This window comes from Metarhizium brunneum, chromosome 1, assembly GCF_013426205.1.
Source record: "Metarhizium brunneum chromosome 1, complete sequence".
In the NCBI taxonomy this organism is placed as follows: Eukaryota; Fungi; Ascomycota; class Sordariomycetes; order Hypocreales; family Clavicipitaceae; genus Metarhizium; species Metarhizium brunneum.
The window spans coordinates 8,748,196-8,763,870 of NC_089422.1; the positions used below are offsets into that span (position 1 = coordinate 8,748,196).

Below are 15,675 nucleotides of genomic sequence, written 5' to 3' on the forward strand. Positions count from 1 at the left end.
CAGCAAGTCAAGGCCAATGATCGACCCCATGCGGCTGCATGTCCTCCTTCCAAGTCTTGGAGCTTGTTGAGAAAAACTGATCGGTATAATTGCCTAGAAGCAAGTGGTCAGATGGTAGATCTGAAGAATAAGTTTTGCAGGCTTTAAGAGCTAAACATTCCAAAAAAAAAAAAAGGCTGGAAGTGCAAAGTACGCGCAAGACATCCCGTTTTGAAACTCCGGTCGGTACAAGAGTGTAGGAAATGGAGTCAATGGAGACTTGCGCCAAAAATCACGCACCATCTCTAGCCAATGGTCCAATTCTTGAAAATCCAGAACCAGGTTAGATTAATAACTGGCCGGAAGTCATGTCATGTGCTAATGGGTACTCTTGAAGGTCTAGTATTTTCGGACCCTGTGAATAAAACGCAGGCAATGTAGGAATATTTCCAACTATATACAGGGGTGTGTATAACAAGCTAGCCACGCCACCATCTTCATAAACAATTAAGCATAGTATTTTTGCCTCTGACTGTGGGTGTCAATTACCGGTAAAACCGGTAACACCGCGTGGCCACTGGTTCTAGCTCGCCGGCAAGTTCGGGGCCCATATTCGGTGGGGTCAAGACGCAGATCCTAATTACGGATGAGCCATCTTGACTGTATTAGTAAACCACGTCGGGTAGAATGTCATGGAGAGATGACGAGTCTATTTGCCTAGTATATATCACAAAGATCAGAGCTTCGTCCTACTGTGGCGGCTATCATGCTACTTTGCATTTTTCCTTGTCGCATTTATTCTTAGTCACCATGCAGCTATCCAGACTCATCATCACCGCCTCGATACCTGCCGTCGTTGCGGACATTACGCCTGGTTCTCACCCCATCGTCGATCTTGGCTATGTGAAATACAGGGGATCATACAATGACACCTCAGGGCATGTACCTCTTATACTCTCGGCATGTGGCGTCTGCTGACATGAATAGAATCAACGCCTGGTACGGGATACGTTACGCCGAAGCTCCAGTCGGAAACCTTCGATGGCAAGCCCCACGAGATATTGAAATCAACGGCACTGGTAGCGGGGGCCAAGTCATCGACGCGGTAGATGCGCCGTTGCCGTGTCCCCAAGGCTACCCTGGCTGGTGGTTCAACAGTACCGCCGGAGCTTCAACAGACCTATCTAAGACTCCAACGGGCACCGAGGACTGTCTCAATCTTGACATTTTGGCCCCTGCAAAACCAGTCAACACTTCCCTTCCAGTCATAGTCCAGATTCACGGTGGTGGTATGATGATTCGGTGATTTGGTCTGTTCCCCACGCTTACTGATGGATAACACTGCCTCGTAGGATATACTCTTGGTTCATCTTCGTCGATAGGTCCCGGCTACGAACTAGCCGGCAACTCATTAGTGTACCAGTCGAGCGGCGGCATCGTCTACGTCTCCATCCAATACCGGCTCGGTGCGTACGGATTTCTCGGCGGTGCAGAGGTGGCCGAGAAGGGTGTTGCCAATGCCGGTCTGCTCGATCAACGGGCAGCGCTTGGCTGGGTGCAACGCCATATCAGCAAATTCGGCGGCGACCCAGCAAAGGTGACCATCATGGGCGGCAGCGCAGGCGGGGGCTCAGTAACACATCAGTTGACTCTTCATGGCGGTGTCAGTAATCCGCCATTCCGTGGAGCAATAGCCGGTAGGTGGCATTTCTTGCACCCATCAAAACGACGCCAATGTTCCTAAACCTCATATAGAGTACCCTTGGCTGCAACCTTTGCACAGCCAGTCGACCATACAGCGGCAGTATGAGCTGCTCCTCACAGCGGCAGGATGCCCAGACATCCAGTGTCTACGCGCCCTGCCCGAGTCAGATCTCGCCGTGGCCACTCAAAAGACGTACGACACAGGCTACGCTCTTCTTGAGTATGGCTTCGGTGACTTCTACTACGGACCCTATGTTGACGGCGACATCATCCGCGGCCTTCCCAGCCACGAGTTCAGCCAGGGCCATTTTGCAAAAGTGCCTCTTTTAACAAACCGCGAGGGCTATGAGGGTGTCATATTCTCGAACAGCAGTCAGACTACTTCTGCGGAACTCGTGACGGACCTCAAGACCTTGTTCCCGGGCGCGACGCAATCTTTTGTCAGTCGCCTGCTTCAGCTGTATCCGCGCGACGCCTTCAACTCGACGTTTTTCCAGCGCCAGCAAATCTTTGGCGATTTCATCATATCCTGCTTTTCGCAGTACATGGCGGCTGCTGTTTCAGACCACGGCGAGCCCGTGTACAAGATGATTTTTGATGCGGGCGGTGGGCTGCACGGTAGCTTGGTTCCTTTCACGGAAACTGTGAATCTAAATGGTAACAAGGCATCCGTTCCTTTTGCTGTAAAGATGTTGGGGGTTTGTGACTAAACTTGCGCGTTGATCTTAGGCACATCGAATAACGCGACGCTTGCTTCGATTATACGAAGCTACTATATTTCGTTTGCCACCCAGCTCGATCCTAATGCGGTTTCATACACGGACAGCAATCGTCCGCACTGGCCGACTTACCAGACTGGTGGGAATGCCAACTTTACCGTGTTGAGTATTACAGATTCTGGTATTGAAGCTAGAGAGGACCCAGACAACTCTGCTCAATGTGATTTTTTCCACGGACAGAGCTACGTAGTTAGAAATTAGCAGTCTATCTGGTAACACAGTTGGGTGTGAAATAGGTGTGTGGAGATGGAGGGTGTGTGCTTAAACTTAAAAGTAATTGCTAGGTTCTGGTTCGGGTTGTATGTCGCAAATATTGCATGATATTTGATAAGCGACATAAAACAACCGTGTTAGTAATTCACCACCTGTATCCAATACATTTGTACCTTGAGACACATTGCTGCCCGTTTTCAGCATGTGCAGGGGGACGCTTATGCCTAAAAATAGACGATCTGGACCTATTGACTCTGACAAATCGTGTATTATAAATCAGCATGTCGTAGACCCGTCACTTTCATGCCTGACGCCCAACCCCGACAGACCATGATTAAGTGGGCCATTATAGGCGAGAAGAAATAAACAAAGTTGGGTGGCAATTTGATGAGTGGGAATGTCCGATATGCACAACTCAACTCAGGGGCAGCATTGTTGCCCTAACACGGGAAAAGTCAAGGAAGAGAGGGACAGGAATCTTGCTGAAAGCCGCAGCCCGAGGACACTTTACATCAAGCCGTTCGCACTCACTCAAGTCCATTTGTTAGCCAGAGGGACGGCGATTATGAAAGAGCTGTGGATGACGCTATTCAGTGTTAACTTCTGAGCAGATGCCAATCACCTACGTGTGTCACGGACATGACCGATTGCTTCTCTGTTTCCGTCGCGTCTGCCTAGCTGGTAAGCGTTACTATACTCTTACCGGATATAAACTCCACTAGAGACGTTGCCTTCAAGTTGAGGCGGCTCAACTCGTCCTGTCACGTTGTGAGGCTCATTGTTAACTGGCTTGTCTCACAAATTTGATATTCTTCTGTCCTGCCCTCCGTTACACGGCGGAAACTCGTGGTATTTAAAACTTTGCTTCTACTGCTGCCATTTGCCACGATGTAAGCCTTCTTGTCAACTAAGTTTTGTCACAAATTCATTCTTCTTTTTCTTCTTGTTACTGTCTTGCCAGAAGGGTCCATCCATGTCATTTATCTTGGTGTCTAAGGCTTCCCAGCCTTGCAAACTTCTCATGTCTATGATTTTATGACATGCAGCAAGTCAAGTCTGCTTATTCCATCAACAGAGGCAGTCTTATCGTACGTGCACGTGTGTGGCGAACAGAGCTAAATGCTAGCCACACAGCGTCCATAGCAAAACAGTTCGGCGCGCGTATTCGCTTCCATAACAAGATCCTCGCTCGAGTCATGAAAGCGCCCTTTTGTTGAATACACACAGGCTAAGCTCTTTATATATACCAACTCCAGCTAACTGAATCCCATAACGCGATCGACAGAAACGCCCCTATTTCAAATATGTCTTCATAAAATTCACAACCTCCTTGGTGGCAACATCAACGAATGGCAGACGGTCGTACAAGTCCATATGAGTGCAACCAGGAACAATCACCTTCCTGGTCGCGCCACCAACAAGCTTGTCCAGCCTGTCGGTATGCCAAATGGAGCCGGCCTTTTCCCCCGCGATCAACAGCAGAGGCTGCGTCAAGTAAAGATCAGCGAGGTAGAAGGCATCAAACGTCATGACGCGCGGGACACTACGGAATAGCATCTTGTTGGCTGCTCTTGGATGCTGGCACCGGGGGCCAAGGTAGTAGTCATGAGCCTCCCTCAAGTCAAGGGGAGTCTTGTCATCAAGCTGCGGAGGGACATAGGGACAAGCTCCCAGATTGCCCGTCTTGTTCTCAGACTGCACCTGCTTCGCTATGTGCTCCAAGGTCTCGACTTTTTGGCCGCGTCTTCGTCTCCATCCCAGCCCAGGCGGGTGGCGTCGCCGATATTTACCATGCTGATTGCGGCGACGGACTTGAGTCGGTGGTCGGCTTTGGCAGCAGCAACGGCGTAGCCGCCACCAGCGCAAATTCCAAGAATACCCAGCTGCGATGGGTCAACAGTGTCGAGGGACTCGAGGTAATCGATAACGGCAAAGACATCGCTGACACGTTCGGCCGGATCTTCGAGAAAGTGTGGCTCGCCTTCACTTTCTCCCTGGTAAGAAGCATCGTAGGCAATGGCCGTCAGACCAGCCTCGGACAGCTTCTTGGCATACAAGCGGGCAGTCTGCTCTTTGACTCCGCCTCCAGGATGGACAACGACAATGCCGGGGGTCTTGCTAGTAGTTGAGGGCTTGTATAGCAAGCCGGAGAGTTGAATGGATCCCTTCTTGATAGAGATGGCGGACATGGTTGTGTTTGAAGCTAACTGGCGTCTCTGTGCTGTGTGTCGAGGGAGATATTGCGACATGTCAGAAAGGTTTTCATTGCCTAGGTAGGTATTGCAATGGTATGGGGTTTATATAGAATGTAGCGCATGCCCGGCTGCGAGGATCAGCCGTTAGCATGGCCCAAGTTCCACCCAAAGACACACAATTCATTTCGCCCGGTAGAGACTCCCTCGAAGTTCCACCGTAGATGTTTCAAGTCGTGGCTTGCAAGGCTTCGGGTCCAGTTTACCAGATTCGAAATTTACGGATTTTGAGCGGAGTTAAGCTTTGGAGCAGCAACGGTGGGGTCTTAGCGGACATCACGGACTCAGCAGTTATTATGTCCAGATGTCCAGCTTTAGGAGTTACAGATGACTCGCTATCTTTAATCTCAAAGGCTACATATGTAAGCTCTTATGCGGCGGTAAGCTTTCCATGGTAGTGACCTGACGCTGCGCTACTCATGCTGTTGCTCCAAAAATAGGCGTGGCCACGCCACTTATATTTGTGTGTTAGTACCCCTTATATCTTGCTATAATATTGCAGAAGGAGTATTTATACACCTTACCTATCTTGAATTACTCTTTCTGTAGGTGTAATATTACATAGCTCTTATTTGTAACTTAATAATATGTATACCGGTGAGTGAAATCCAGCGGTGAGATATGATTAGGGTTAGGGTTAATTTGAAGGGTAATGGACCATTATCATCACGAAACATAGATAAGTCTCGATTCTCAGTCACCACTAGGTCTCCATGAGAGATCCAGTCTGCACCCATCTGGTCTCAAGTGGTCTCAAGTGGTCTCCTGGGCGGGAGTCATGTTCCTGGGGTGAATCTGTGTGAGTCGGCGCAATTATGCTGCTTCCGCCGTGCCGGGGCGGTGACTGCCGGAATAGCAGACTGACGGGAAGAAGTCTTGTCTATTTTTAGTTTCTAGTCGGTAGGGATGAATGCCGTCCAGTTCGCCTTGCAGCCTTTTCTGGGAATACAAAGGGCCTCGACCATGCCCCTCTCTCACCGATTGTATCACCAATGGCGATTGGTTGCCTTGTACATCAAACTCTGAAGAGCCAACACACCCACTGCCTGATGGCATTGCTGGAGCACCTCGAGGCAACTTAAGATGGCCAATGCCATCCAAGATTGCCAAACATGAGGTGGTCAGACCCCAACGGCGGCAAAGTTATCCGATGTCTGTTGCGGCTGGCGGTCGACGTATAAGATCTGAGCTTGATGAGTTGGCCATGTCTTTCATTCACGATGCTATACGACGTGACTGGTCGGAAATGATGCAGAGTCCACGGCTCATTTGCTTTGGAAACGGCCAGGCTGTGCCATCTCTTGTCCCTGGCGAGTGAGTTGCACAAGACCTAGAGCAGGTAAGCCGAGAGGAGGATTGTGCCTGATCACTGCCTTATCTATTGTGTCCACTGACCTTCTGGCCTCAGCGCCACTGCTCTGCTCTGTTTTGCTCTTCCATGTAGGAATCAATCGGAGAAACAGGGATAGATTGACTTGACTTATGGCTCCTTCCACGTCTGCTCCCCCTACACCATCTCTGACCACATGAAGCCGAAGTGATGCCACGTATCATCTGCATGAGGGGTTGTATACTGATATGTGGAGAGACAACAAGGTCAATGGCTAAGAGGCTTCTCAAGTGCAGCTCAGCCGCAGCAGCTAGGGTTATTATGCGATAAGTGGTTCAGCCTGGTGATACTGCGCAAATGGATGGTGGTTGGACAAAGAATTGAGTCGAGAAGCATATAAATGAGCCTGTCTCCCGACTTGCCAACCCTCCAACGCTCACTTCTTCTCCTCTCTTCACCTTGAACATACACATACCAATATTGAACCTACCGCTGCCTGCCTGCTATAGCCACAGTTCTGGCTGCGCAAGGAACATATAACTCACGCACAATAAATAAACGTGTTTTAAAATGCCTGTAAGTATTACATCTCGGGTGTTTTGGGCAAACATGTTTAGTAAAACCCTTACTAGGAACCATGTCTTGTCGGCATGCAAACCAATTACTGCGGCGCTGTCTGGACAATTGTGGCCATTCTAGCTGGCGCCGGCCTCGACTCGGGGTATCAGTCTGTGTTCGGAAGTGGGCATAGGGGATCGGTGTATGAGTGTGTGCTCAGAAATGAACATGGGGAGGAGGTTGTAGCATCGGCTGAAGAGTTAGGATTAGTATTTTGATCACTCGAAGCCGTATGTATATGAAACGGGCTCCGCTTATTCTCGCCCCCCGTCCAGGTCTGCCAGGCCAGAGACTTCAGTTACAAGCGAGACGAATGGTATCGAGCTCAGGAAGTTGCGCGTCTTTTCTTAATTTGTTTTGTTTTCCTTTTACGGCGCTGGTTCTGTCGCTAGAATCAGTTAGTTAGTCGTCAATACACCCGCTCGGCCGTTGGCGTATATAATAGGCCCACCAGACGCGTCGTGATATCTAGCTTTATACCCAGGAGCATACATGTCTTGTCCGGGCACTTTCGCGCATCTTGCAATATCTCGATTGCCCTCCTCGAGCCCTTGGTCGGACCATGCGGACATTTCCGCGCCTTGTCGAGCGTACAACGATTGCGTTCAAGTTGACTAATTGACCAAATCAATACAAAAATGTACGGTAGCTTTTCATATATTAAACCCTTGAGGCTGTACAGCCGTGTCCAAATCATACTGGAGCAGGATTTCTCAAGATGGAAGATGCCTCAGGCCGTTTCACGTAACGAATCAATTCCGGAACAATATTTATTCCGATGCGAGTTTCTTTGTTGTCGGCACGGCATATCAAACACCCCAGCGCGGCCACGCCCATTGTTTGGTATTTTGTATCTTCCAAACATCTCATCATCTCCCGACCGAACATCAAGTCGAGCACATCCTCCTAGCTCTACTCAAACATGGAGACAGTAAGCTACATCATCTGGGCCTTGGTCATCATCGTTATACTCGGTCCGGTAAGTCCCTTGAATCTACAGCCTCACGAGTCACAACAGGCTGCACGCGCAGATGAGAAGCGCCAAGCAATGTCTCGGCCGCTCATTCATCACTTTGCCAACACTCATAAATTGTCCGCGAGATGCAGCGCACTGACAGGTAGTCGCCTCATAGGCCCTTTTTCGAGACCGCTCGCCTATCCCAGAAACGTCGGGCAACGTTTCTAAAATTAGCGAGCTTCCTGAGCTGGAGTCTCTCCTATCATCTACCACGTACGTCGTTGTCGACTTTTACGCCGACTGGTGTCCTCCCTGCCGCGCCATCGCTCCGCAGTTTTCCAAGCTGGCCGATGAATATGCGTCCAAGGGCCAGCTCGCTTTTGCCAAAGTCAACGTGGACCATTGTAAGGGTGCTGCCAAGCACCATAATGTTACCGCTATGCCGACCTTTTTATTTTTCAAAAATGGACAGCAGACGTCAGTTGTAGTGCAAAGCAGCAAGCACGGCACATCTGCAAAGATGCCCAAGGACGGCGTGGTTGAAAAAATTCAAGGCGCGGATGTAATGTTGCTGAGAAGTACGGTGCAGGCTTTGGCTGAGAATGCACAGCGCTAATTCATTGGCCTGAGTTTGTTTTCAGGGAGAGAGAGCAGCGGAACCTTCCGGCGAACCCTCTTCTAGTATTCCTTTGTTAAAAGACGGATGTGGTGTTGACCATCAAGGTCCTGAAGTCTCACAGGGCAGTAGTATTTCAGGCCTGTTTTTGTGTCTGGCGCTGTTTGCACCTCAGTTGGGCAGTGAGGTTTAGCGGCATTACATGCCACAGTCTCATTACATTAATATTTGCCATGCTTTTGTACTTTTCAATGGGTTGATTGCATTATTTATGCCCGACAGCCGCGTTGTTGCGTGTTTACGGCTGACTGGTGACGCCTTTGTCTGGCTACCGGATTTAGTGAACACGGCGCTGGGGTTAATTAGCCCCTGAATTATGCTGACTATATTGCACCCTCGTCATGCTTATTGTCATTCTCTGCATTCAAATATGCGAATTCTGTCAAGCAATGCTAACTGCGAAATCATGATGACAACTGCAGATACGCTCCGTGGTATGAATAGCGTAGCGGCTGCTCCCTCAACACAAAACGTCGTATCATTGACTATCTGAAGCCAAAGAATGCAGGACGTAAGGAGACCACGGGGCTCGCCTCGAGATTGTTTATAAGGATGTCTGGGAAACCGTTGACGATAAATGACTTGGCCAAGGAAAACTAAAGCAACGCCTCGGTATGGGGTTTACATGCATCAGACGAGATTGACGCACCAGACTCTTTCAACTCCGCCCCTGACAACCTCAATGTAGCTAACTCTACCGCCATTCACAGGCAACGACTACACCTTGTTGCTGTATGACACTCGAGGTTGAAAAGGGTCTGGCGGGTCAAATAATCTGTTGTGGAGTCAACCATGCGGGAGGAACGCCGAGAGACCGGCATGTCCTCGGCAATGGACTTCCGGAGCCGGGAGGTGCGGGGGCCCGGACTCGTGCCGGTTAAAACATGGTCGTGATTGGCCTTTAGACACGATAGCCTAGCGAACCGCCGATCTGTCATGGCAGACAGGCAGATACATCTTCATCTTTGGTGCCTTGCTGCCAAGACGGAACTCGACGTAGTCAAGAATACCAGCGGTACCATGTTTGAGAGTGCAAGGGGCGAGCTCTCTGGCACGCCTTGCTAGTGGCATCTTTCCGCCCGTCAAATGCCCAGAATATCTTGTATTAGTGATTCAAAGGCATATCCTGCTTGCTTCCAAGGGCAAGGTAGGAATTGAAGTGGTTGAACTACTGCATGTTTGTCTCAGGAATGTCCTCTAACATCAGCTTGAGGAACTCAGCAGCGGCATACGCACTGTAAGGATCTTGACGAGTTCCAGCTTGCGCACCAACAGGCTCGATAGAGAAGCAGACTGTGGCTGCTTTATGGCCTATATTTCAATCCCAACTCGGCTCTACCGGATTGCGGTCGTCTTTCATGAAGTCTTCCATAGCTCGGCTTCCGGCTCGTGGGCGACACCGGGCCTCGGTGCAATGGAACGCGCAGAGAAGTCGAGAATTCGGATTTATGACGCATACGAGTAGCCGGCGTTAAAGAGGAGAACACCCAAGGCGTGGGCAGACCGTTGCCACCATGGCTTGGGTCAAAACAAGACTCTAAGAGCAACTGTACACTACATGATGCAACATGATGACCACCCTTATCAGAAGGAGGTGAGCATCAATGGGCCAGGACATGTTAGTATCCATCTCAACCACATTTCCAAAGTGGTCATGGGTGACGAGACCGCCATGGTAGAGCTGACCTCGGGTGCCTTTGACGGACAACCTTCCACTGCGTACTTTACAACACTCAAGTCAGGTCATTCCCCCGGTGGTCCGGAATATACACTTGAATGGAGAATTGGAGGCATATTCCGGTCAGAATCAGACTACGTGCCATCAACATCAGTGTCCTCGGGCATGGTGAAGCGAGCCCATCCCGAAGGTAAGCAAATCAACGCCAGTGACCGACGGGGCGAAAAGGATGTTTGGGTCCGCTTCAAGAACGCACCATATCATGCCGCCCTGAGTATAACTGTCTATTTTTATATATGGGGGGAAGATACGGGCTGCTATAAAACCTTGACTCTGCAGCCCGGACAAGACGAGTCCGTGGAGCTCAACTATATTAGCAAGGTTGTCGTTGGGCAGAAGACTGCCGTGCTGGAGCTTTCCTCGATCGCGTTTGAAGGGCAGCCGAAGGTGGCATATTTTGCTACTTTTGCTTTTAGTCGTGGAACAAACACAGAGACCATGTATAATATTGAATGGAGCAGCGATAACAAATTCAGAAAAGGGTGGTAATACTACTAGCGTGCCTTGGGGGAGTATTTGCAGGCCGGGACTGATTCTGAGTACGAGCATGTGTCAGCAACGTGCATTCAACACCCAATGACTACCCGTGGCAGATAATTCAACACGTCACCAGTTTCTTTTCGATTTTTTGTTTGTGTAGGACATTTGATGACGTGCCAGGCTCCAATCTGCCGCGCTCACTGGCGGATTTCGGCATTCCTGGTTGTCTGGTGCTGGCATGTGAGATGTTTCGAGAATGCAATATGGAGCTAGTTATTTCCTAGTGTATTTAAAAGAGTGCGGGACTGCCACCGTTTTAGTATTCCGGCAAAGTCGGGACTATTGGGCGTCTATAATTTTTACCCTGTGGCTTGGTCGGTAATTTTCCCAACAATTCTAGCTAAAAGCAGCAATGTGATACGTCTTAATTCACGTCTAGTTACAATACGGTTCTATCAATTAACACAGATGGCCGCCGGAAGAAGGGGAGTATGCGGATCAAATATTATGCCGGAGTCTTAGGGGATCTGACTTGTGCGCGAATACCGTCAAATCGTTTCTGGAACTTGGTCGCCAAGCACTCCCATGTTGTGCCCCGGAAGATGTAAGAATGCTCATCCAGCATTTTACGCACTCTCTCCTTTTCTTGAGGATTCACAGCAACCACCCAAGCAAGGCATAGAGAGTTGCCGAGTAATGCGGTACTGAGCGGCTTGAACAGAGAGACTCTGTCTGCGGCCCTCAGCACCACTGACACAAAAGTGACAGCTTCTTCTAACAAGGCGCTATTCCCGGGATCTATGATCCGGAGTGTCATGTTTAATGCCATCGCCATTGTGAGAAGCCCAGAATTGCCGGCTTCTTGGCGTATATATTGTAGCGAAAGCAGTGAGTCCCGACTCGTTTTGACCTTGCCAAATACATCCGTCGCATTCTTTTCAAGAAGCGCCAAGTCGGTCGAAAGTCGTTGATAAGTCGTCGTAATATGGTCAAGATTCGAGGTCGGGTCTTCTAAATAAGATGAAATTTGAATCAAATCGCGCCATTGTTGACTGCATCGAGCAGTCCCGACGTTGCCGGGTGCTGTAGCTACAAGACCAGACTGGCGCTTCTTCCCGTCGTGAAGACGAGGGTTGAATCTCATTGTAGGATCCATAATGCTTGCGACTATCTACTTCTGATTAGACTGCGGCTGCACTTCAGGTACTACCAGGGCTTGGGTTCGAAAGTATATTACCACAAGACGCCGTAAGTTCGAGACTACTTCGTTGTCGAAAGCATTTTCCAACTCTTCATCGCCCAGCATATCCAGAAAGTATACTAGTCCTCTTAAAAGAACTTCAAATTCTCGCCGATTGCTGCCGCGCACATTCTGTACAAGTTTTAGCTTCAATCCCCTCGTTATTGTCGGGGGCTGACAGACATGGGACGCCAGAAGAATGCCAATGGCACACATTGTGTCAACGATTTGGGTTTTGCAATGCACTGCCCCGACACTACTTATAAGCACGCGCAGGGCCTCCCCGTAGTGGACCAAGGGCTTTGACGAAACTGAACCTGTGTAAAAACTAAACACACTTGCAGTAAGGGCTTTAGAAGCTGCAGTGAGCACCTTGTTGTGTTCCATCCTCTTAGGAATGTCTTTGAGGCGCTCCCCAAACGACAAGATACTGTACGCGGGGTCAACGACGTTGAGAATATAGACGAGAGAGCCGGTTGCACTCGTTAATTCGTTGCTTGGCGGCCGCGATGGCTTAATCTCGGTGAAACATAGGCTCATGGGACTCTGATGGTTTGGCAGCATGTGGTGACTCATTAATGCATCGCAAGGCACTTGATGTGTTTTTGAAATGGGCGTCTTCTGTGCGGCATTGTAAACGTAACCATCACAGCGTTTTCCAGCCAAGATGCACTTTTTGCAAGCCGGTTTTGCCTCGTCACACTTTATGTGGCGGGCTCTAGAACGAGTCAGCAATACTTTACAGGAGCCACATACCAAAAAGGTTGCTGCAAAGGCTTCACTGACCGACAGGTCTTACATCCGGTTTTCACTTTGGGGGCCCATCTTCTCTGTCGTGGGCTTCCTCTCCGCGATTGGAGAATAGGAATTGCCGCGCAACTTGCGCTTTCATTGTTCTTTCGCATGGTTCTCCCTGTTTCCGCTCTTCTCTTGATAGGTCCGGGAGAGGAGATTAGGGCTAGAAACAAAATGTGTTGAGGTGGAATATCCCGATCGTGTTCAGTCCCAGCAGCGAAATTGGCAAACAGCCGACAGCAGGGATCGTCCTGCACGGTTCCTTGAAGTCAAGACGCACCTTGCTGCCTAGTCGCATTGGGTGGGAGGAGTCTTGTGTAAAGGACATGGAGCTTTTGGTGGTCAGATTATATTATGTCATAACTTATAAGCACAACTTCCCCACGTTCCGCCTCACTTTTGAATCGCAGTCAATGCGGCTAGGATAAAATGGAGCTAGGGACGGACCTGTCCGATGGTTTATTTGGGGCCGTAGTTATTTTAAGAACAGTCTAGTACTCAACCTCTTCTTATCAACGTAAGACATAGTTATCCTATCTAGTAATCTCCATACACAAGAACTAGCGGTGCAGAGCGTAAAGCTACGAGTGATGTCAAGAATCAGATGCGAGAACCCAGTGCTACCCTATACCTGGTGCAACTAGCTCGCTATCAAACTACCACAAGCAACGACATGTTGGAGTCAATCTGTGATATAGCTTGGCTGCCTTTGCTATTCTAGGGCTTTTAATTATTGCCTCGCCTATTGGTTATCCTTGCATTCTGCAGTGGTTTCTACATGGAACTCGATCAGGGCTATTAAGGTTAAGACCCCCGTTAGCACTGGGTATTCTAGGTATACAGCTAGAAAATCAGAGTACCACTCCAGGTAAGTGTTGAGGCTATTCCATCCCAGGCTTCTGCCTTTTGGGGCATGAAAACGAGCTGGGCGACTACTTTGGCGACGAGTACATCTATTGGGAGCTGAAGGTTAGGGTTAGGGTTATATATGCACATGTACTCCACGATGATGCCTTGGCGGGGCAGCACCTCAACCACTTGGCCCAAGCGTCTTGATGAGCGCATATGTGCTTATATAAGCCGATGCTAGCAGGAATCACGAGCAAGTTGTTGAATTCAGGTCAACGCCGGCACCGGCATCTTCGTAAGGTCCGCCTGCCCGCAACCACGTTGAGTTCAAGTGCACCACCCACCATGACTTAGCGCAGCCATTTTGGTCTGCCTTACATGCACATCAATTGCTCCCGTTCGTCCGCCCGCCCGCCCGTTGGTCGTCTGTAATCATTTCATCTTCCTCACGATTGTGTCTCTGTCTTTGTTTTCCGTCGTCGCGACAACACACCAGGTCCCCGTCGCCTCTTCCCCCAACGAAAACGACCCAACGATATTCCTCGCCCGTCTGCGCAGCGGCGTCGCGTGCCAGACTCTGCCGCTTCCAATTCGCCCGCCCGCCCGACTGCTTGTTCAACCCTCCAATCGATCAATCGGCCCCCCGTAGAATCAAATGCAACTTAGAAGAGCCGCTAGAGTTATTCTTGTAGGCGCTCCCGGCGTCGGCAAGGGCACCCAGAGCGAACGACTGTTGGGGCGGTTCCCCCAACTCGCGTCCATCAGCACCGGCGACTTGCTCCGCAGCAATGTCAAGAACAGGACGCCGCTCGGTAAGCAACGCCCAGCATGCAAAACAAGCCCAGACACTCCCGTTAACGTCCGCACAGGCATCAAGGCCGAGAGCACCATGAAGGCCGGCGGCCTCGTCGCCGACGACCTCATGCTCCGCCTCATATCCAGCGAGCTCCGCAACCGCGGCTGGCTGCAGAGCCACGGACCCCCCGAGGTCATGACGCTCTCGTCCGAGGCTACCACCACCGCCGAGATGCAATCCCGCGACAGCATGGCATTCGGGGCCTTCGCCGCCGGCCGCCCCCCCTCGCCCGCGCAGGCCTCCGAGGACCCTGCGGCGTCCTTCATCCTCGACGGGTACCCCCGCAACGCGGCGCAGGCCGGCAGCCTCGAGGGCATCGTCCCCATCAACCTGGCCGTCTCGCTCAAGACCCCCTTCGAGGTCATCCTCGAGCGCATCGCCGGCCGCTGGGTCCACGAGCCCTCGGGCCGCGTCTACAACACGAGCTTCAACGCGCCCAGGGTCCCCGGCCGCGACGACATCACCGGCGACCCCCTGACGCAGCGGCCCGACGACACCGAGCAGGTCTACCGCGCGCGCTTCCAAAAGTTCCAGGAGACCAGCGAGCCCCTGCTCGAGCACTACGCCAGCAAGGGGGTTCTCGTCGAGGTCGAGGGCATGAGCAGCGACGAGATCAGCCCCAAGCTCTACCAGGTCTTTGAGCAGCGCTTCGTCATGTAAACGCGCCCACTAGTTCAACACCACGTATCAAAGCGGAGACGTCTTGAAGCTTTTGTCTTTTCGAGTTCTTATTTACTAGCTACGTTTAATGTTTGCGAGGCGGAAAATGTGATTGCCGGGTTTCTACCCATGTTCTGAGCGGAGTAAGCGGGTTCAAAGTGCCCTGCTAGCCTACATGATGGGCAGTTTCATGTTGTATTTTCTTCTTTTTCTTCCTCTTTTTTTTTATTTTGACCCTGGCGGACGGAAACAATTGCTATGGATTTGCAAGAGCTGCAGCCGTAGGGACGCAATGGCGGATGGGGAATTGCCGAGGAAAAGTAGCTCGGTTGGAGTATTGATCGGGCACCATGTACATACGGGTTGAAAGCCCAAATTCAGACCTCGGGCCTTTGAGGAACTTTTGCCGTCTGGTGACGTGATGCTCGCTTTCACATGATTCTGGAAATGGCCCGGTTTTGCTCCACCCATGCATGGCGGGAAGATCCGGGGAATTGCGGTTTCCTACTTGGGGTATCTCGTCGGAAGACGATTTGGCGCGCAGTGCC

The 15,675-nt window shown here is 50.6% G+C and overlaps 6 protein-coding genes across 6 annotated transcripts; 4 read left to right on the forward strand and 2 right to left on the reverse strand.

The window, feature by feature from the left end:
* Positions 1-789: 789 nt before the first annotated feature.
* patB_1 (Carboxylesterase patB) lies at positions 790-2,663 on the forward strand (the record flags this gene model as incomplete). The annotated part of the gene is made up of 5 exons (XM_066129973.1): positions 790-917; positions 967-1,268; positions 1,332-1,676; positions 1,735-2,340; positions 2,413-2,663. The coding sequence occupies 5 exons, from the start codon at positions 790-792 to the stop codon at positions 2,661-2,663; spliced, it is 1,632 nt and encodes a 543-aa protein (XP_065986077.1).
* Positions 2,664-3,968: 1,305 nt separating this feature from the next.
* Positions 3,969-4,864, reverse strand: G6M90_00g026790 (uncharacterized protein; the record flags this gene model as incomplete). The annotated part of the gene is made up of 2 exons (XM_066129974.1): positions 3,969-4,376; positions 4,466-4,864. The coding sequence occupies 2 exons, from the start codon at positions 4,862-4,864 to the stop codon at positions 3,969-3,971; spliced, it is 807 nt and encodes a 268-aa protein (XP_065985774.1).
* Positions 4,865-7,797: 2,933 nt separating this feature from the next.
* Positions 7,798-8,449, forward strand: THIO_1 (Thioredoxin-like protein; the record flags this gene model as incomplete). The annotated part of the gene is made up of 2 exons (XM_014692420.1): positions 7,798-7,854; positions 8,009-8,449. 2 exons carry the CDS (start codon positions 7,798-7,800, stop codon positions 8,447-8,449), a joined length of 498 nt encoding a protein of 165 aa, XP_014547906.1.
* A 1,621-nt stretch (positions 8,450-10,070) lies between these two features.
* Positions 10,071-10,736, forward strand: G6M90_00g026810 (uncharacterized protein; the record flags this gene model as incomplete). The annotated part of the gene is made up of 1 exon (XM_014692419.1): positions 10,071-10,736. The coding sequence occupies one exon, from the start codon at positions 10,071-10,073 to the stop codon at positions 10,734-10,736; it is 666 nt and encodes a 221-aa protein (XP_014547905.1).
* A 496-nt stretch (positions 10,737-11,232) lies between these two features.
* Positions 11,233-12,507, reverse strand: G6M90_00g026820 (uncharacterized protein; the record flags this gene model as incomplete). Its single annotated transcript, XM_014692418.1, has 3 exons — positions 11,233-11,898; positions 11,965-12,099; positions 12,151-12,507. 3 exons carry the CDS (start codon positions 12,505-12,507, stop codon positions 11,233-11,235), a joined length of 1,158 nt encoding a protein of 385 aa, XP_014547904.1.
* Positions 12,508-14,266: 1,759 nt separating this feature from the next.
* Positions 14,267-15,127, forward strand: ADK2 (GTP:AMP phosphotransferase; the record flags this gene model as incomplete). The annotated part of the gene is made up of 2 exons (XM_066129975.1): positions 14,267-14,423; positions 14,481-15,127. 2 exons carry the CDS (start codon positions 14,267-14,269, stop codon positions 15,125-15,127), a joined length of 804 nt encoding a protein of 267 aa, XP_065986040.1.
* Between the last annotated feature and the right edge of the window lie 548 nt (positions 15,128-15,675).